This window comes from Phasianus colchicus, chromosome Z (genome assembly GCF_987193195.1).
Source record: "Phasianus colchicus chromosome Z, bPhaCol1.hap1.1, whole genome shotgun sequence".
NCBI lineage: Eukaryota > Metazoa > Chordata > Aves > Galliformes > Phasianidae > Phasianus > Phasianus colchicus.
The window spans coordinates 65,059,438-65,080,597 of NC_143476.1; the positions used below are offsets into that span (position 1 = coordinate 65,059,438).

Here is a 21,160-nt window from a genome sequence, read left to right on the forward strand (position 1 = left end):
GTGCATAAATAATGTGGAAATTATATGGGGAGTTTTTCAGAAATTCAAGACATTCTTAGAGATCTCCAATGTACTCTGTGTAGCACTGAGCTCTTCAATAAGCCTGGCTTCCATACTGTGATTTGGAGTTAAAACTCAGGCTTCTGGGTGAATCTGGACTGACTGTGTCTGAACAAACTGCTGCCTATGACTTGTCAGGTTCCTAAGCCAAGTGAAGCAAATGTCTACAGCTAACTCTTAGCTGGCAGCTGTCTGTGATCATCATATCCCACAGACAACTTCTGAGGCTGTGGCATACTTTCTGTGATCTTGTTCATGTCTTCTCTGTCAATAGATAGGATTTACTGCACTACTGATTTTTGAGAATCTTTGATGTAATCATTTGGTGCGGTTTTTTTCTTACTTGGATTGTTTCCATTGTATAGAAATTTTTATACACTTAATCAACTTTCTTTTTTTTTTTTTTCTTTTTTCTTTTTTTTTTTTTTTCCCATTAATTTAGAATCAGCTGAGTTGGAAAAAACCCTTAAAGGTTATCTAAAGTCTTTTGAAGGTGCTGTGGTGATAGGACAAGGGGAAATGGTTTCAAACTTAAAGGAGGGTAGATTTAGGTTGGATATAAAGAAAAAGCCTTTACTGTGCGGGTGGTGAGGCACTGAAACAGGCTGCCCAGAGATGTGGTAGATGCCCCTTCCCTGGAGACATTCAAACCCAGGCTGGACAGGCTCTTAGCAACCTGATCTAACTGTACATGTCCCTATTCATTGAAGGGGAGCTGGACTACATGGCCTTTAAAGGTCCCTTCTAACTAAAGGATTCTATGATTCTGTGATTTTGTGATTCTTTGATTCTAGTCCAACTCCCCTGCAAAGAACAGCTAGACCAGATTGATCAGAGCAACCTGACCAACCTGACTTTGAATGTCTCCTGTCACAGGTCATCTACCGCATCTCTGGGTCTTCTCTGTAAGTAGCAAGCTGATTTCCCTTACAGTCAGTTATGTCCAAAAGGAAGGGACTGGGACTGGGGAATAGTGTAGGAGTGACAACATTATTAATACCCCAAACATGAAATGCAAAACACCTGAAAGCTTACATTTACTTGCACTGAGAAGTTACTCTTCCAACTGCTCTGAAAACAAGGGTGTATTTTGTGAGCATAAAGAAAAACACTGAGACTTTTCTGAAAAAATAAAGCATATGATTTCTACAAGGAACTGATATAGCACATTTTAGCTGAAATATGTTTGTGCCACTTTTCAAGTAGAAACAAAATAAATTTCCATTTTCCAATGCCTTCAAATGTCTCTCACTTTGAGGCTGCTTTTCTCATACTTTATGTACGTTTAAAGCAAATGAAGGCTTTCTTCTTTCCTAAGCGATTTACACATTTGGAAGCAAACTATTAGAAATTAGCAAACTATTAGAAATATGATTACAAGACATTTAGATAACAGTCCATTTCCACTTAGTGAAGTGCAACAGTGCCTAGAATGATTCCTGTTTCTCTGTGCAGATACAGAATCTGAAGACACAGATATATTTAGATAAAAATATGAAATAATCTTATTGATTACATATGTATTACTTAAACTTTAGATTGCAGAAATGCTTTCCTGCTCTTGTGGCCTTTGTGACTTCATTGAAGAAATCTAAACTGAGTGTAATCCTGTTAATACAATATGAGGTAACAAAAGAGATCTGCTTAAAACGAACAAAAAGTTAATGAAAGTATGCCTAACAGTAAAACAGATTGTCTTTATAGAATGCTATATAGAAATGTTCTCTAAATTCATGGTAGTGGTAAGAGGAGAGATATTTTAGGGTAGAAGTAAACAAAGTGCAGATTTTGCAATAGTAAACCCAACATAATTGTTGGTATATTATAAAATAATTTAATAAAATTATATTATAAAATAATATAATTGTTGATAACTTGCAAAGGAGAAGGGTGATTATTCTTCTTTTTAAAAATGTTACCTGAAATCATAGTTTTCTGGCTTCATTTAAAAGAAAAAAGCTTTGGGTTCTGTATCTTCTTAAAGGCTTCATTTCTGTCAGTTTTTTAAAAGAATCTTATTCACAATTAGCTTTTTCTTTCCTATCCACCCAAGTTGTTCCTGTGCATGAATGAATGTGAACTTAGCTTCTCATAGAAATAATGTCTCTACAGAGATATTCTCATGGAAAATTTTTATATTCTAAAAAAAAAATTATTTCTGTTGAGACTTCAATTTTTTTTTCTATTTTTTTTTTTTTTTTAATCTGAATCTTTTGCTCTTTCTGGATTATTTTATCTTGTATTGCTCAGGAGAAAAAACATTTTTGTTAAGTAGTGCTCTTAATTGTACATCTTTCTATGTGGATCTAGCTAACAGTCTGTTACAAAATCACAGAAACACAGAAACATCAAGGTCGGAAAAGACCTACAAGATCATCCAGTCCAACCATCCACCCATCACCAATAGTTCTCACTAAACCATATCTTTCAACACAATACCCAAATGTTCCTTGAACACCTCCAGGGTCGGTGACTCCACCACCTCCCTGAGCAACCCATTCCAGTGCCTGACCACTCCTTCAGAGAAGTAGTATTTCCTAACATCCAGCCTGAATCTCCCCTGGCACAGCTTGAAGCCATTCCCTCTAGTCCTATCACCAGTTACACGAGAGAAAAGGCTGATCCCCAGCTCACTTCAGGTAGTTACAGAGAGCAATAAGGTCTTTCTTATTGCTGGAGAAGAGCCTCCTCTTCTCCAGACTGAACAATCCCAGCTCCTTCAGCCACTCCTCATAAGGCCTGTGCTCCAGACCCCTCACCAGCCTTGTTGCCCTTCTTTGAACCCACTCCAGGGTCTCAATGTCTTTCTTGCAGAGAGTGGCAAGATTGGAGTCAGTGAGAATGGTGGTGACCATGAACATTTCTTCATTTTCATACCATTCAAATCAGATGTTTAATGGGAACCTGTGTTCACACAAGCAGCACAAATTGTTGAAGCACTAGAAAAGCATGCCATACACACAGCTCCCAACAGAAAGTGATCAAGTTCTGTAGCACTTTCTTAAAAAGCATCCAGAATTTTCTGTTTGTTATTAAGACCTACCCTACTGGGAAAATGACCTGTCACTGACAGTAGTTATTCACTGCCATTAGTCTGTGAACTGCCAGAGGCTGACAGTCTTTCCCTTTTACTGGTGTTTACCAGATTCCAGATAGACCAATGCCATGTCTTCACTAGAAAGTCTCATGGTAGCATTTCCTCTGGGAAGGAGCCGCCGGCATTGCAATTTCATTTCACTGCATGCCCACAGAGATGTTACTGGTATGCTACCTGCCAGAATCTGTGGGCATTGTGAGTCTTCCACAACATCATTCATGCCGCTGCTCTTGGGGGCTTCATTACAAGGCTCTGTGGGAGCCCAGGAATGCTGCTCTGTCATGCTGTGATCATTTAACATAGCATGTGCACAAGTATGTTTTTGCGGACAATATCTATGCTTTTTCTTCCATAAACATTGTTCCTTCTCCTCTGGCCCCTGCTATAGTTATCTCTTATTTTATGCCATGTACTGTCCATCTGTCAGAAACAGAAACAAATACAGAGAAATTGCTGGGAAATACAGCAAAAATGTACTATTGAATACTGCAGAGTATTTGCAGGCTTTAGGTTGCTCAAGTTAAGAGAAAACAGTTTTTGCCGATGACAGATGGTTGCCTGTGCCTGGCTACAGGGAGATGTTTTTGCCAGATCCCCTGTACAGCTGTAGGAACCTGTGTTACCACTGCAGCCAAGCCTGGCTGAAAATGTGCCAGGCTTAGGGAATACCTACCTGAAATCCTCACCTTTGTTTAAGACAGGGAATAACATTCACAGTCCACACTTTTTTCCTCTATTACAGCCTTGAAATAATTTGTTTTAAAGAAAAATATCACAGTACTAGAAAACCATGCTGCTATATTTTCTTATGGATGCCAATTATTTTCTCATTTTAAAAAATACAAGTTATTCTATATTTCCAAGGAGCAATTTAAATTATCCATGCTTTTGTTTGGAACAGAGATTCTAAGTTTGTATTTATTTTGCAATTTATTGATTTACATTAAATATTCTCTCTATTTATTCTGTCAGAATGCTTGCTTGCTTTTCAGTATTTCCTCCTGTGCTGCATGTAAGCAAAATATGTCAAATTCTAAAGGATATTCCTTTTTTCCCCTCTGCATTCCTGTTGATACTAATCTGAGAAGATTGAACAGAATGATTTTTGGGGGTACACGAGGAAAGTGAAAACACAGCTATAGCTACCTTGCTCTTATCTTAGAGAGATCCCTTTCTTATTGAATTATTCCTTATTGGGTTAAATGATCCCTCACTTCACCACGTGAACTGCATCCTCTGTGTCTTTCCAAGTTTTGGGAGATATTCAGCTGTCAGATGTGAGCTATTGCACTGGCAGACTTGCATTGGCATTAGGAGGATGTGATCCATGTAAAAATTAGCAAACAATAGGGCATAGAGCAGAGGGTAGTCACAGGTGTTTTTTTGGCCATCTTTGCGACACTGTAGAACAATCTCCATTCCTCCAGCTTTGCCCACCAATGTGATTCATGCCTACTTTAAATTACCTCCACGGTGTCAATGTCAGGTATTTATATTCAGAGTGGCTTCCTGTCTGGGCTTTCATTCACTGCTAGCTCCACCACCTGAAACATGTCCAGGTCTGTTCTTGAAGGAGGTTACAGCATAATCACAGAATCATAGAATAGCTCAGGTTGGAAAAGACCTTAAAGATCCCCAAGTTCAACCACAATCTAACCATACTACTCTAACACTCTAACAACCCTCCATTAAATCATGTTCTTGAGCACCATGTCCAAACTGTTTTTAAATACATTCAGGAATGGTGACTCAACCAACTCCCTGGGGAGCCTATTCCAGTGTTTAACAATCTTTCTGTAAATAAGTTTTTCCTGATATCCAACCTAAACATACCCTGGCGCAACTTGAGGCCTCGTCCTGTCACCTGTCACCAGTGAGAAGAAACCTACCCTGCTCTCGCTGTAAGCACCTTTCAAACATTGAAAAAAAGCAAAAGGTCTCCCCTCAACCTCCTCTTCCCCAGACTAAACAACTCCAGTTCCTTCAGTCACTCCTCATAGGTCATATTCTCCAAGCCCTTCACAAGCCTTGTTGCCCTTCTTTGGACCTGCTCCAGCACCTCAATGTCCTTTCTGTATTGAGATGCCCAAAACTGAACACAGTACTCAAGCTGAGACCTCACCAAGTGCAGAGTATAAGGGCAGGATTACTACCCTAGTCCTGCTTACCACTCTGGTACAAGCCAGGATGCCATTGGTCTTCTTGGCCACCTGGGCACACTGCTGGCTCATATTCAGCTGACTGTCCATCAGTACACCAAGGTCCCTTTCCACCAGGCAGCTTTCCAGCCACTCCTCCCCAAGCCTGTTGGGTTGCTTAGGTTTGTTGTGATCAAAATGCAGGATAATTATACTCCTGAACCTTTCCTTAACTCTGCTTTAGCTTTGTGAGCATACAGTGTATCACACCGGTTGGCTCACAATGAGAGAGGAATTACAGAAATAAGCTGAAGAGTTGGGAAAGGAGGTCAGCTTCAGCTATTACAATCTTGGACAGCAACATTCAGAATTGTGACCTCAGAAATAGTTTTTTTGAAGATTGTGTCCGAAAAAGAATGTTTGTTCTGCTAGGACAGCAGCATCCATAGAAGTGTTTTAGCTATAGATAGACATTAATAGCAGTGATAGCACCCTTTGGGGAACTGGTTTAAATTCTAGAATTTTATCAATAAATTTGAATCATTAGTTCCAACATGCTCAGTAGCATAATAAAAGTTTTATAGTTATAATTTAATATCGTAAACTAGGCTTTTTTATAAAAAGACTGAAAGATATGACAACCAGTGACGACTCATTTTCCTCTTGTGAACAGCCTAAATTTTTTTTTAAATCTGATTCCTTTCTCACAATTCATTAAAAAATTTATAAAGAGCATGTATTTGGCTGCTGCTCAATATCAACGTTAACTGCCTGACACAAATGTCAGTGAAAATAATTGAGTAACTGGATTGTCAAAAGGATTTGGTAATTAGAGTCTTAATTCCAAATTTAAAGAACTTTTGAAAACAAGATTACAGGATTTTTGTGGTAAACTCATTAGGGAATTTGGAGGGAGTCCTGTAATGCTTTTAGTTTAATCATTTAGTGCCTTTCCTTATTTGAAATACATGCAAAAGCAACCTCATAGAAAATTATGAAACTGTTAAGGTTAGTTCCATATTTTTGCATATTTTATTAGGCAGTCTATAAGCAATAACAGCAATATCTGTGTTTAGGTTGAGGTCTTCAAGAAATTTGGAATATTTACAGATGGAAAAATATAGAAATATTTCACTACTTAAAAAGCTGTGCTTTCAGTTTGCTCGCTAGTTCTGAAAAATATTTATTAGTATATATTTGATACTTATACACTATGAAAGTATAGAAGAATTGCAGCTCATTCAGTCAAATTTCCCAAGACAAGGTGTACAACTATGTTGTTCCTGGTTTCATGAGAACATTGTTTGGTAGCAACAGAGGTTATTTAGCTATTTTTTGTCTCTCTGCCTGATGAAGGTTATTTCTCTCCTTTTGGTTTCAGTGGCCGTGTTCCCCAGAATGCAGACAAGTGGAAGTGGAACAGCGGCTGGGGCAGTGTCCTTGTCCCAGCCCAGCAGCCACCCCTCCCCAGGATGTAACGTACAGAGTAGTTCTCTCCATCCTTCTTCCCAGTTATCCCTTTTCTCAGTTGCAGACTCTGAGAGGTAAGACCACCTCCTGCTTGTCCCACGGCTGAGTCAGGACCACTTTCAGAAATGCCAGAATCAGCAGAAATTGAATTGTTGCTGTTCAGGAAGTTGCTGATGGTAGCCCCTGGGGTAACAGTTGCTCTGGGCATGAGTTTACCCAGGGAAGGAGAGATGAAAGAGACTTTATTATACCACCCTGGTGGTGATGCAGGGCAATTCCTGTCCATCTCTATTTCAGGGTCTTTCTCCAAATTCCTTCTGATTTCTACCACCGCCCTAAGCAAGGAATGTCAAACTGGCTGGAACACTTTAAACATCAGAGGAGCCCAGTAACACCTATTGGAATAGGGATCCTGAGATTCATGTTTTAGTTTGCTTGCAGTAGAAGAGTGATAAATTTCTCTCTTTTCTCTCAGTATTGTCTTAATACAGACTATTTCAGCAGGAACTTATCATCTTTTCTGTTATTAAGACTAACAGATAATGAATAGGTTTTATTTTTAATTCACTGTTTTGAGAGCTTGATTTATAGTCAGCAATTACTTTATGCTGGCTAGGTACAAACCCTTAGCTGCTTCAATGATTTTAGATATGTCAGTGATGTGAAAATTGCTTAAAATGTTTTAGACATTTTCTAAATTATTTTCATCAGTATCTCCAATTATTTGTATAGCATGTGGCATTATCACACTTCAGTGCAAATAGAATAATGATTTCTTACTATACTATATGATTACTTAAAACCATTTTTTTAATCTCACTATTTTTCAGTGCTCTAGATGATTAATTACTGTATGTTACAAATATATTTCAAAGTGTTTAATTTCCTTGTATGATAAAAATTGCAGTAATTTGGAGAACACAAAGAGTCCAATTATAAATCCAAGAACACTCTCTAGATTTTGATTACTGATAATTTTTTTGAGGAAAGCATTAGTTACTTCACTTTATATCAGGAAGATGAAAGAGCACAATGGTTCAGGGAACTGATAACAGGCATAAGTGCTTCTCATTTTCAGATCACATGAGTGAATTCAGTTATTTTTGGAGCCACTGCAAGTTGTTGATGCATCAGTCAGAGACTGCTATTTCACTATCATCTAATAACTCAGTTCTTCCTCCTCTCTCCTGGCCACACACTACTGACTCTTTTCCCTTGATCCAGCTTTGTGTGCAAACTCTGGAACTGCTTATGCTCTCTTGCCCCACAGTCTTTTATTTCTTAACATAGTTTTCTGTCTGATATCCTCCTTCGACAAATACCAGAGCACAAGGTGACAGGCAGGGACTGATCAATAGCTAGCATTACATTGTGATAAAATACAGTGATCTTCTAATTAGCCAAGGCATGTCTTAACCCAAGGCTCACAGGCTTATTGTGGGCTGGAACAGCTTGCATTGTGGATGCTGCCTACCCTGCACTATAAAGGCATTAACTGTCACCCACAGAGTGGCCCCAGGCATTGCTCAGCAATAACCAGACCATCAGTGTGCTGCTATTAATGCTGTGCCAACTGAAGACCAGGCTCAGGGAGGACTGTGCTGCACAGTGCTGACTCAAGGAATGGCAAATAATTGTATGCATTTTAATACATACGTTAAACAGCAGGAAATACACAGCTATGCTTTCTGTTTTGATACAGGAGTTTGAGAATAGGTAGAATAGGTTTCAAGATTGAAAAAAAAAAAAAGAAAAACACCATAAATTTATATTTCTGGCACCATTTTCAGTTGATATAGATACATTTACAGTATGACTTAACTCATAAAAGTCCAGATCTCAGAATATTACTGCTCCCTACATGAATAACAATGATAAAAATTTTGCATTGTATAGTCCTTTGTCATGGGTTAGCTGTGCATGCTCTCTTCTAAACAGTTTAAGTTTTTTCTTTCTATGGAGCTACTTTGGATTAAAAAAACAATTCCAGTATCTTGATTTTAGAAATAGGACATATGGCAATTTAAATTCATTAAGGAAAAATGCATTATAGCAGTTTTCATTTCATTACAGAACACATAATGCAAATTAAGATGAGTGCTTAAAATAAAAACTAATAAAGAATCTGTATTTTGAATCTAATACAATTCACATGTGTAAAGATCCTGCAGTTATCTGTCACTTTCACTACTTTCTGGATGTAATGCTAACTGTGAAAATGTGAGCTGAACAAACAAACATTTCAGCATACAATGCATGACATAAACGGCTTTGAAACGTGTGAATCCCCAGAGAATCATAGAATGGTTTGAGTCAGAAGGGAGCTCTTATCACTGATAGGTCCATCACAGAAGGTCCATCTTATTACTGATAGTACTTCAGGGTTTATGTGTCCAAAGAGGGGATTTAATCCCTTCATGGTATGCAGTTCCTGACATGCTGCATGTGTCTGTGCTCATTCCAGAATTAGGATGAACTGACATGCACACACTATTGCAATTGCTTGCATCTATAACCCTATCTAAGCTGGTTTGGTAACTTCTGTGTCTCTGGAGCTATTCATATGTCCCCTTCCATTCTGGACAGCATGCTCAGGCTTTTGAGTGACAGTCAGAAAGAAATAAGCACTTTCTCTACTTTTCATGGACTGCAGGATAGAGAAATAATTGGAAGGCTTCATTTCTTTCTCCACCAAGGTGATGGGAGTGTGAATGTGAACTGAATTAAGACTTGCTAATGTGAGAAACCAAACCAAACCAGGACATGAGGCACATATCCTGCTGTTTTTATTCCATGTACAAAGCTCTATGTATTGAGTGCAACTTAGAGAGCATGGATCTAAAAAGCTGTTTCATTCACCAAAGTGGAGAACATGCATAATAAAAATGCAACTTTACACTCGTTTGTTGCAGCTTGCTAGTTCTGATTTTCAGTATTTCCCTTGTTTGAAATATTGCAGCTGTTCAATGAAGATAGCAAAATGTTACAGTACCCTAAGTCATATTTATGAAAGATATATCTTTGGGTTTTTACTGATTTTTGTAATAACAGAAAACATGGGCTTTCAAGGAAGCTGAAGAAGAAAATAATCTATTGAAAAACTAGAAAACCAGTTCTGTTTTTATGTAGAATATTTAATTTGCAACTTAGTGCCACAAAACTTATGATGTTGAATGCTTGAAATTATTTCTAATAACTCTAAATAGTAACTTTCATGGTCACAAAAAAACAAACAAACATACTACAACAACAACAGAAAAACACAAAAGCTGCACACATATTTTGTATTAGCCAAGGTGAGAGCACGTCAGCTGTTTTTTTTTTACCATTTTGGAAATCAGGGCTAGTGGTATGTCCCTGAAGCATGACAAAACCTGGCTTGACTGGAATTCCTGGAGACTACATGAAGCTGGGAAAAAGCACTTGAGCTTAACTGTTCAGTGATGCATTACTGAAATGCTATTATAAGTTCTGTGGCAGTGCCTCTTTTTGATTAACTGAGTGTGTGGTCATATTCCTTTTATGCCTTTGCTGTAATATGGTAAGTAGCTCCATGCCAGAAGCAAAAGTTTCTGAGTGCTTCTAACCAAGGAGTTGGGACATCATGTTACAAAGCCCTTTGTATGTGGCATACAAGGGTCTGCCTTGAAGATAGTCTTTAGTTAGTGATGCAAACAGGGTGGTTTTGAAATCAGCACAGTAATTTCTTTCAGGTTTGCTACACTTGGGAGGTTTAGCTGCTGAAACATTATCACTTTTTTTTTTTTGCTAGTGAGCAAATGACACTTAGAAATGGCAGATAATAAAGAGTGGAGGAGGCAATAGGTCTAATCGTGAACATGTGCCAGAGCAGAGCTTGGAATCGTTCTGTCTGTGCATCCTCTCTTTCCTTTTGAAACCGAGTTTTCTAATACAGTTTGGCCACAGGAAATGATGCCACAGAAAATGATGAGAAAGATGGTAAAGTTTTTGTTTATCTCCATCTTCTTCCACTCTTCTCACCGAAACGCTTCTGGTGCTTTCTGGGGGCCCAGTCTTTCTTTCTCCTGCCCCTCCTTTGACTATATGGACCACTCCTTTGATCTCATAGAGCAATTCCTGTGTTTCTAAAGCTAGTGGACTTGCAGCATGAAAAGGATTTTTAGATGCTTGTTAATGACTGGTAAAAAAGATGTAGCACTAGTAAATGGAGTCAACATCCCCAAGAAACCGTGGGGATAGAAACTTCCTTTGGAGTTGCTGCCATGCAGCATGCTGAACAAAAATATGGAAAAAATTTTGCTTTGCTTTGGCCAAAATACATTTATTTTTGTTGTAGAAAAGATTGTCTTTAAAAAAAGAAAAGATCAGTTGCAACTTAAAGTCAATGGAAATAAATATATTTTATCATAGGCAGGTAAAACAAATCAGGATTTTTAAAAAATCAATAATTTTCCCAAAGCTACGAGAATCCAGTCATAACTTTGGGGAAATTATTGATTTTTTTTAAATGTGCTTTAAAGCTTTCATAGAATCGTAGGATCATAGGATCATAGAATCATAGAATAATAGAATGGCCTGGGTTGAAAGGGATCTCACAGATGATGAAGCTCCAACCCCCCTGCCACATGCAGGGCCACCAACATCCCCACTGCCCAGGGCCCCATCCAACCTGGCCTTGAACACCTTGTTTCCTTACAAGTGTTCCTGTGTTATATTTATTTGACCGTCACTGACAGTTTGTTGGTTTACTGAGAATTACAAATGAAAAACAGATATATAATCAACCAGTTCCCAGAGCTGCAACATAATGAAGTGTAATTAAAAAATGTTAAAAAAAAAAAAAAAAAAAAAAAATAGGACATCTGAAGAAATAAAAGACCAATGTCTTCAGCTGTAATATTTAATTTCCATTTTGGAAGCATATTGAAAGCTATCATAAGAATTGATTATATGTAAAAATATTACTTTATTTTCCATTGTAAAGTCTAAGCAAAAAAGCAAAAATAAAAAACAGAATTTAAATAAAGCAATATCCAGCATAGTTATATAGTTCTTACCTCAAATAATACCACTACTAGGACCCTGTGCAATAGTCAAATATAAATTAATGATAAACTGTCTTCTCTTCTTTCCTTATTCATACACAAATACAATTACTTTTTTTTTTCAGTGTAACTTTTAGCATATTATTTGTTGCCTAAGCAGTTTCATATGCTGTTATAATTCCTGCAGAATTTATTCGAAACTGCAAAATAACTGAAATTAACCATTTTCCCTGCAAACTACTAAGTGGGAAAATAGAAATACAGAATTTAAAGTAATAGGGAATAACAATATTTTCTCAAATTTAGACAAATTCACTTTTCTTTTATAACTCTGAAACAGCACACATAGGAAAAGCAGGAATGTACAAAAACTGAGATGAAAAAAAGGGATATGAAACTGACAATGTTCTTGTAGCTCAAAGAATAGTTTGGTATTTGAATTTTTATACGTTGTTCTGAAAGTAATGCCTCCTACTTATTTCCATGGAAATAATGGCAGATGCAAAGAGCACAATAATTCTGTTCAACAGAGAAAGCTACAAAATACTCTTTTTCAACAGTTGCCACCATTATCTGTGCATTTTTGCTAGCAATGAAAAAGAACCTGCATGCCACGCTCATAAAAATCTTTACCAGTGGAGGTGACCTGCTGTTGCTGTCACCGCAGCTGAAATGCACCACCCACCACTTCACTGTGCTCAGATCCCCTGTTTGGTCTTCAGAAACATTCAGCAAGTGCCATTGAATATTAGTAGGTGCAATTTTCACCATGTGGAGGAATTCAGTGACACAATTTTTCTCCATCCACACCATTCTGTGAGACTGCCCCTCTGCTGCCATCTGTCACACAGCAACAAAATGGAATAGGATACTGGTGGGAAGGTTCAACCTTTACTGCCATACCACCAACACTAACATAATAAAATAGGATGCATTACTTTTGGAGCAGCCATTGTATATACAGATTTTGTTATTTAGCAGTACTGGTCAAGAATAAACAGAAAAAAAATATTTTACTCTAGCACTTACTGACTAGGGTTGGTCTAAATGTAAATTACATACATAATCTAGGGAGGCTGTGGCAAGGCAAGGGAAGCGGAAAGTTTATTTTCAGTGTTTAATGTGGTGGGGAGATACCTTTTGTACCTTACCAAGGCATTCTTCACCCAAAACATCAAGTGCCTTGACACGCATTTTTGTAAAGAACTAACACTGCTGAACTGGGCATCAGAGGGCTGAAGAGATGATTTCTATAGGAGGAGGAAGCACAGAGGGTGTGAGGGAAGACCTTCTGTGTGGGCCACCTCCTCTGGTGCAGATTTTTAAAAGTGCAGCATGCAGGCTTTTGTTCATCGCTGGTGAAAATGCATAGCTAATGGTGGTAACTGCATTGAAAAAGTAGTTTGGTAGCTGAAAGTTTTCTCTATCAAATAGTGTTATTGTACTCTGATATCTGTTGCAGTTTCTATGCAAATAAATAAGAGGCATTACTTTCAGAGTGACCACATATACATCATTTTAACTAGTTTCATCTAAGAAGGTACAATTTAGAAACTTTCTTATTTATCTTGCTTACTGTCTGATCTAGTCATTGCCTGGCAGGACACATTTTTCCTAGCAAACACTGGAAAGGAAGAAGCTACTTGATAGCTCCAAACAGTCCTCCTGTGATTTTACATCCAGCAAGCGTGAGTGAGGGCATCCTTCTGCAAATCTGGCTGGTTCCTGACCACATGGACTGCAGCACTTGGCAACAATTATTGATGTCAATTTCCTAGTGGTTACAAACCAGTCCTTATTGTTCCAGAAGCAAAATTAAATTTGCAGTACCCCCAGTAACACACTGTGGTTTATTTGGGAACAAATCTGGACTGAGACAAGTCCAAGTTTCTCTTTTGTTGGGCATAGGGGAAGTATAAGTAGATAACTATAGTCACCCATATGAGTAAGCCAGGAATTCATGAAGTGATTCATAAATCATTATAAAGACCACTAGAGTCTATTGAAAAAGAGTCCTATCTTGCTGTACAAAGTAGAGCACTGTCATTGGGAGGGTCTTTTAGGTGTTAAATCAAATGTGAAAATTTTAAAACTGTCCTTTTCTCTTTGAGTTTTGAGAAGGACTTTTTGCCTGTTGTTGGCAGCTGCTTAAAACCATTTTTAAGAAATCAGTTTTCACAAACAAACTGTGACAACACCGAGGATCATATCCAATGATTTTTCAAATAACCATAGTAATAAAAACTTACTGTAAATTGTTCTTTATCTGTGGCAGCATTTAGCACTCTTTTTGTGGGATTGCTATACTCACTGCAGTCTTTTCTCATGGAGACCAGTTAGTTGTGGCACTCTTTGAAAACCTTCCTGATACTTTCAGCACAATACAACAATTTGGTTATCTCTTTCTGAAAATTATTGTCTAGTATTGTTGTGAAATGCATCATTCTTTGTTTTCTTCCTTCCTGGTATGTCTAAGTGTGTACTGCATCAGTAGTGTAGAACAAAGAAATTTTTGGTGCATTAAAGACTCGGTAACTCAGTGCTGACACATTTCCTCCAACTATGTAGTAACTTATGTATTTTTTGAAGCTAACAGCAAATCAGCACAAAGTCCATCCAAGGTGCAAGTAACATAATTAAAATTCAATTCTCTAAGAAAATTGAATAGGTAGTAAATCATACAAAAATTTCAACATTTGCTATACCACAAATGTAAGTTATGCATCTACCAAAAATGTAATAAATGTAACAAATAGGTTTCAGGTAAGGTCAAAATTATACAAATGATGTGTGGCAGAAACTGATTCTGAGCTATAACTTAAAATATTTCAATTGTCTTGGATTTAGTTGTGATTATCTGTACAATAACCCTTTCTAAAGGTGTTCTATAGCGCTCCTACTGGACTTGCATCATCTGTTGTACTCAAGGTGAATGTACAGCCTCTTTAGACCTCTACAGGAAAAATATTCTTTCTTACAAGAAGAAAGAGAATGTTATATAGTGTACAGAAGTCTAGTCTTAGGAGGGATCAGACTGACACTTTAGGGTCCTTTCGGGCTGTGTTAACTGCAAGCAACAGTCTCATATCAGCAGCCACTGAGCTTACGTGCTAGAAGAGTGGGTAGTGCTTTTGCTCAGCATAGCTGGCAGCCTACTTCTGGGAGCAGAGTGGTTTTTCTGCAGTAGGAATGCCACGTCAGTATTCATTCATCCTCCTGCAGGAATATTTTAATAGCCTTTCCAGCTTTCATCGCATGAATCAGAAAGTGAGAGCAAGCCATTCCTGAGCCCAGGCTGAGCTTTTGTTTACTGATCTGGTCCCATTGGTCTAGTGGGTAGTTTGGTCATATGGGCGAGTGACCCCAGTTTTGTAACCACAGCCTTCCCTCTTCAAAAATGACTGTCACCTATTTGTAATGTTCTTTTGGATAAGCAATTTAAAGGACATACAGATAAAAAAACCAACATACACAATGTCCATAAAATCCTCCTGCTTAGTTGCATGTCTCCTTGTAGTGCCAGTAGTGAGAGAGCAGTGTATAATAAGCAGATGAAATTATAAACCTCTATGGTGGCTGCACCATCAATCTCATTCTGAACCTTTCTCTCCCACTGCCAGGCTTGTAAATTTACATTTTGAGTCCAAATCAACATTTTGATGTCATCTCAACTGGAAACATTTTAACACTTGCCTTCATATACATGATACTGCCTCCAGATTATTTTCTAAGTGTTTCAGGCAACATACATAAAACAGGGATTTCTGGAACTCGAAACTTGAACCTGCTGTTCATCTGCTCAGTGTCCATTCACCAGAGCAGACCACTTCCTGCCCAAGAGAAAGGACAACTGTTTATTGATATATGTAGCTGGCACAGAGTCTTATTATGACACAACAGGCAGTGCCTCAGAAATAAGGTCCCCTATGAAGTTTTCTCTGCTGTTAGTATTTAAAACCTACTTACAGCAGTTGAAACGAGATTTCCATCACAAGGCAAAAATTCAGCATTTTCATTTCACAATTATCCAAGCTAATGATGTGTCACTAAAAAGCTTGGCAGAAAAGTACCTGAGAGCTAGTAGACATCAAGTTGAACATGAACTAACAATATGTCCATGACACAAAGAAGGCAAATATTATCCTGAGCTTCATTAGACAAATTATTGCCTTGAAGGAGGTGATTGTTTCCTTCTGCTCAGCACAAGAGAGGCCAAAATAGTTTTGCATCCAGTTCTGGTCTCCTTAATACAAGAGAGTCATAGAGGTATTTGAGTAAGTCCAACAATGGGCATAAAAATGACAAAGGGACCAGAGCACCTTTCCTATGAGGCAAGTCTGAGAGAGCTGGGACCATTCAGCCTGGAGATGAGGGGGCTCTGAGGAAGGATGCTGAGAGGATGGAGCTAGGCTCATTTCAGTGGTACCTAGTACTGGGACAAGTGGAAATGGGCACAAAATTTGATACAGGAGGTTCTGTCTGAATATCAGGGAACATTTCTTTACTGTGCTGAAGACCAACCACTGGCACAGGCATGGTCATGGACAACCTGTTCTAGGTCTCCCAGCTTGAGCGAGGGAATTGACCAGAGGACCTCCAAAGGTTCCTTCCAACCTCAACTATTCTGTGATTCTGTGATTTGAGGATATATCTTCTCCATATTTGGGCTGTACACAGTTCTTTTAGAAGATTTTTTATCTGCAAACTGCTAAGCATTATAGTGATTTAAGTAAAGTAGAAAATATCTTCGATGCTTACTTTAAAGTTTCAGCATTTTATAGGTTTGTCTGTTTCTGAACTCCTAGGTTTGTTGCTCTGACTTCTTCTCCTCAACACATCAGCCCCCAAAGAATTTCAGTTCCTCCTCCCATGATGCAGAGACAGACTCCACAGCCTCCTCATCTTCAGCAGCCTGCTGGAATGCACCTAAAGACATACGAGTCAGCATCAAACCCTTTTCAGCCAAATAGTCTCCACATCCAAGGTAAGGAAGAAGCTTCATCATGGATGTTAGTTGTTTGTCAGTGCTGCTTGGCTTCAAATAAAATGTTGCAAGTGCTGATGCTGGTATTTCAAGGGCCCTTTCCTTCTGAAAGATACTGTCTTCTAGGACCTTGCCTTCAGGATTTCTTGAAATTCATAATTTAAATAATGTTTATGCATCTTACTATGGAGTGACGAGTTTTGCTTCAGGTTGATTTTCAAAGCTGCTATTGAAATAGAACTGCAAGTAATTATGTGTTGGTCTCCAATTTTAATTTAATATTGTTATACTTCTTATCACTCCTAACTTTTCTCACAAAGTGTTACCAGGTTTTCAAGTAATGGAATATTTTTATCCCTTGCAGTTGTGTAAATTTCTTTCATTAGCATACATGTCTCGCAAAGTTGTGTTCCCACTTGCACTATGTAAACAGTTTCTACAAAACAACTTTCGTTCTGTTTGATCAGTCAAATACAGACTTATATAGTCATGAAGAAAATTAACAGCAGCTGAAATCAATATAAGTTGTTTTTCAATTTTTCTTTTAATCTGGTGCGAAGCCTGAATGGTAATTAACCATAGCATTTCAGAAATATTTTGACAGAAGTAACACTGTTGCCTTTCAACTGTTTAAGTATATGTTTGTCATATTAACATACACAAGGTGCACCTCATATTGCATTTTTATAGTCTTTGGGATTCTGCCTCTTGATCAAGCTTCCTGAGAATTATCACAGTAGGTATAAGAAACATATACTGGGAGAAAAAAAGGGCTTGTTTCATTTGTTTGCTTTCCATGATGTAAACAGTCTCCCTAGGGGTAGCCATAAAACTTGATCCCAAGGTACTTTTTGTGAGTGAGAATGAAGGGAAAAAGGAATGTGCCAGTTTTGTTTTATTGTTACTGTAGTAGACTATATACATGTGTTTGTGAATTAAGATGATGACCAATGCTGGCAAAATACTAAAAGAAAGAAAAAAAAAAAAAAACTCTTGCAAAATATTCAGTGCAACAGAGGCTGCCATTTCTTTGAAAAATTTTTAGCTGATATGAGTTAGCTATACTAGGGTAACTATAAGGCAGGTATATTAGTAAGCTGGTTTTTTTAAATTTTTTTCATGAACAATAATCAGATTTAAATAAATAGAAACATTTCTAGCTTTCCAAATTTGCAAGTCCATCTGGCAGTACAATGTGTGATATGTCTGTATTGCTCTTCCCTGTCATTCTTTTTCCTTTTGTTCTTCACATTCCAATACTACTAAATGATTACTTGTTGTCTGTGTAATTAACCTAATGAATGCTGTAAAACTGAGCTGAAAAGAATACCATTTTGAAGCAATTCAGGCAAAGACAACTGGAGAAAATACTCACTCACAATGTGTATTTATCAATGGCAATTGTAATTATTTCCTTAAGAAAATATTATCTGAGAAAGCTTTGTGATGCCAAGCAGACAGTTGACAGAAATAGATGTCAGTCAGAAACTTCCTACCATGTGGAAATGATAATCACGGCAGTCACAGTCTCTGACATATCTGTAATTAAATCTTTGTCCCTCTTTGTTCAGTGAGATCAGGACTCTATCACAAACTTATGTGGACCAGGATTTCAACAGCGAATTTAAGATGGGCTGTGTACTGTTGATTTTCAGATGCTCAGCATCATTCAGGGCAAGGCTCTGCATGTGATAAACAACAAGATCTTCTTGCTTTTAGAAGAGATTCTTGCAATATTCCACAATTTCATTAAATTTAGAAGTATTTAATTTCCCTCAGGAAATAATGTAATCATACCAGAAAAAAAATTATTGTTTATTCTGTGTCATGCCTTCTTTGATCTTGGAGATAGTGTATGCATTCAGAGAAACATGATTGATGTAACCTTGTGTGTACGTCGTTCATGTGTATGTTTTAATTAGTTTAGAAATGAATAACTGATACAATTCAGAGTTGCAATCCTGAGAAAATATGCTCAGTTTCTGGAAGTTTATCACCCAGTCCATCTCCCTTTTCTGTTTTATCACAAGTGTGTGAAAATGTAGGAAACTCTTGCTACAGGTAGTTCTCTAACAGGTAATTTCAAAAGAAGGATCAGGTATGGTCAGAATATAGAATTTTTTTATGGCTTCATGTTATCTTGCACCATGCAAGTGGTGCAGTTAATTTGTACATAGCACCATGTGAACCAAGTCAAAAGGTCCCAAGATCATTAGATTTTGCTGTGTCATGTGTGGATTGTAGTTCAAAGAGCTCTATGCTGTGACTGCACTGCAGAAATAGAGAAAGACATTTGGAAAAGTGCTAAGTAACTGACTGACAGAAAATGATGTCCCCTCTTCTGATTCTTCTTGTTTATGATTGTCTATTGTATAAGACGGATATCTATGACACTGGATTCCAAAAAGAAAATGATTTTTTCTGTGCTCTTCCATTCTAAAGAAAAATAGATGGGGACTTGGTTTATCAGTTAATGAAAGAATTTTATGCACTTCCCTAGTTCTCTCTGCACCGTGGTGGTTAATTGCTAATGGGTTAAAGCTTCTCAGACTTTTCTAGACAATATTCTTTTGCTGGAGTAGAGAATGTGCAAACATAGAGGATGTGACTCACAATAGCTCAACCCCAAGGTAAGTCATTTTTCTGCCAAAGTTATTGCCAGATTGTTCTGCATCGGGAACAGGATGCTGTGAGAAAGGCACAAATAGAGAATGAGTGCAGAGCAGTATGAAAGGACATTTCAGCATGTGTCTTGAGGGGTCTTGCCAGCTGGCTCAGACCATCAGATTGAAATAATTGTTACTGGTAACTTGTCTGACTAAACAGTAAACTTTCAGAGTGTGTCCTTTTGCTAGCTGAGAAAAAAAAAATTGATTTTAAAAGCAAAAGCTGTCAATAGCTATGTTATTTCTAAGTCAATTTTTAGATGGCAATTGTGTTTTTTTTTTTTCTTTCGTTTTATTTTATTTTGCTTCAAATGTTTCTTAAATGTCAGAATTGAACATTTAAGAATTGAAAAGGTTGTAAATTCCTAACACGCTTCAAAGTATGACTCAGTTTTGTTCCAGTTAAAGTTTAAAAGAAAAAAAATTGAAACTGTCATCTTAGAGCTTCAGCTGCCAAGTGCCTCCAGCCCCTGAAAAAGACAATGAAACCTACAAGCGTTCAGCCTCTCTAAAAAGAGCAGAACCTGTGACTTCATGCCTACTGTACACATTTGCAGGTTGCTTTTGAAGATGAACCCCTCTTCTTACTATTTCTTTCATTTTTTTTCTTCTTTTGCTCTTTTGTATGAAGGTGAAGTATTATTGTTTCTGTGTTTTTCCATGAAACTGCTCTGCCTAAACCCTTGCTATATATGTGTAAATTAGACATTTTTCTCATATTGTGTACCCAGAACTGTCTTTCAAGACTACAGCTTAAAACGGAAGCACTGTATTTCACTCAACATTGTTACCTAGACCTCTCTATAAGTTCTAAGTTCCTGTGCATAGGTTCAGGCTCTTTTCTTGTCCATGATCCTGTCCTGTCCTCATGCCCTATGAGTTTTTAGTCTCAGATCATGCATATGTTATACATGCCAATATTTTTATGCTTCCTTGTAGGAGACCACATAAATATATTCTCAAAGGAAAAATAATTTGAGTAGTAAGACTGCTAAACCATGCATCCTTCCTCCCATTTGGCAGAAAATCAGTAATATTATATAAAGCTGGTATAGGTTGGTTTGCTTAGCAACAGGGTTTAGTACATTAGTTTAAGAACCAATATATTAGTTTAGCAAAATGAATCCATAAGTGATAGTTCTAAAACTTCCCATTTTAACTTTAGTGGGTGAACTTAGTCTTGTTTTTCCTCAATAATTTTGCACTGGGGACATAACAGAATACTTCTACCTTCTGCCTCAATGATTTAGCCTCATAAGAAGTACTGGAGACACAATAGAATACTTTTATCTTTTGCTTAAAACATGCAAGGACATTTTCCTCAGGTTCTTCATACATTGTTTTTTAAAAGTGGCTCGCTACTAAGCCTAATAAGCAATGGAAATCTTCCAAACTGGGGACAAGTGAATGAAAGTTTGTCAAAGGTTTCAGTGATGAAGCTGATGGTGAAAAAAGGGGAAGAAGTAGGTGGGCACTTGACCACCCTAAATACCGCTGAGCACACCCAAGGGACATTAGCACATATCTATGAGACCTTGAAAAAGAGTATGTATGCTAAGATACTGCATATGTATGTCTTAACTGTATAAATGTAGAACCTGAACTCTGAGAGTGTGTGCTTGCTTGTCAAATTGTCCAGCATGCATTGTGAAGAACAAAGGAATGCCTCTTTTTAACACCACATTAGAGTCAGAGGGTTTTGTTCCCAGATTTCAGAT

General features: G+C 37.6%; 1 protein-coding gene across 5 annotated transcripts in view; it reads left to right on the forward strand.

Annotated features, from left to right (window-relative positions):
- GLIS3 (GLIS family zinc finger 3) overlaps positions 1-21,160 on the forward strand; it is a 158,380-nt gene that overhangs the window by 134,251 nt on the left and 2,969 nt on the right. For all 5 annotated transcript variants that reach the window (XM_090132228.1, XM_090132230.1, XM_090132227.1 and 2 more), the window contains exons 7-8: positions 6,677-6,839; positions 16,598-16,776. In XM_090132228.1, the coding sequence (XP_089988354.1) occupies positions 6,677-6,839; positions 16,598-16,776 (342 nt within the window). The remainder of the gene's footprint in view (positions 1-6,676; positions 6,840-16,597; positions 16,777-21,160) is intronic.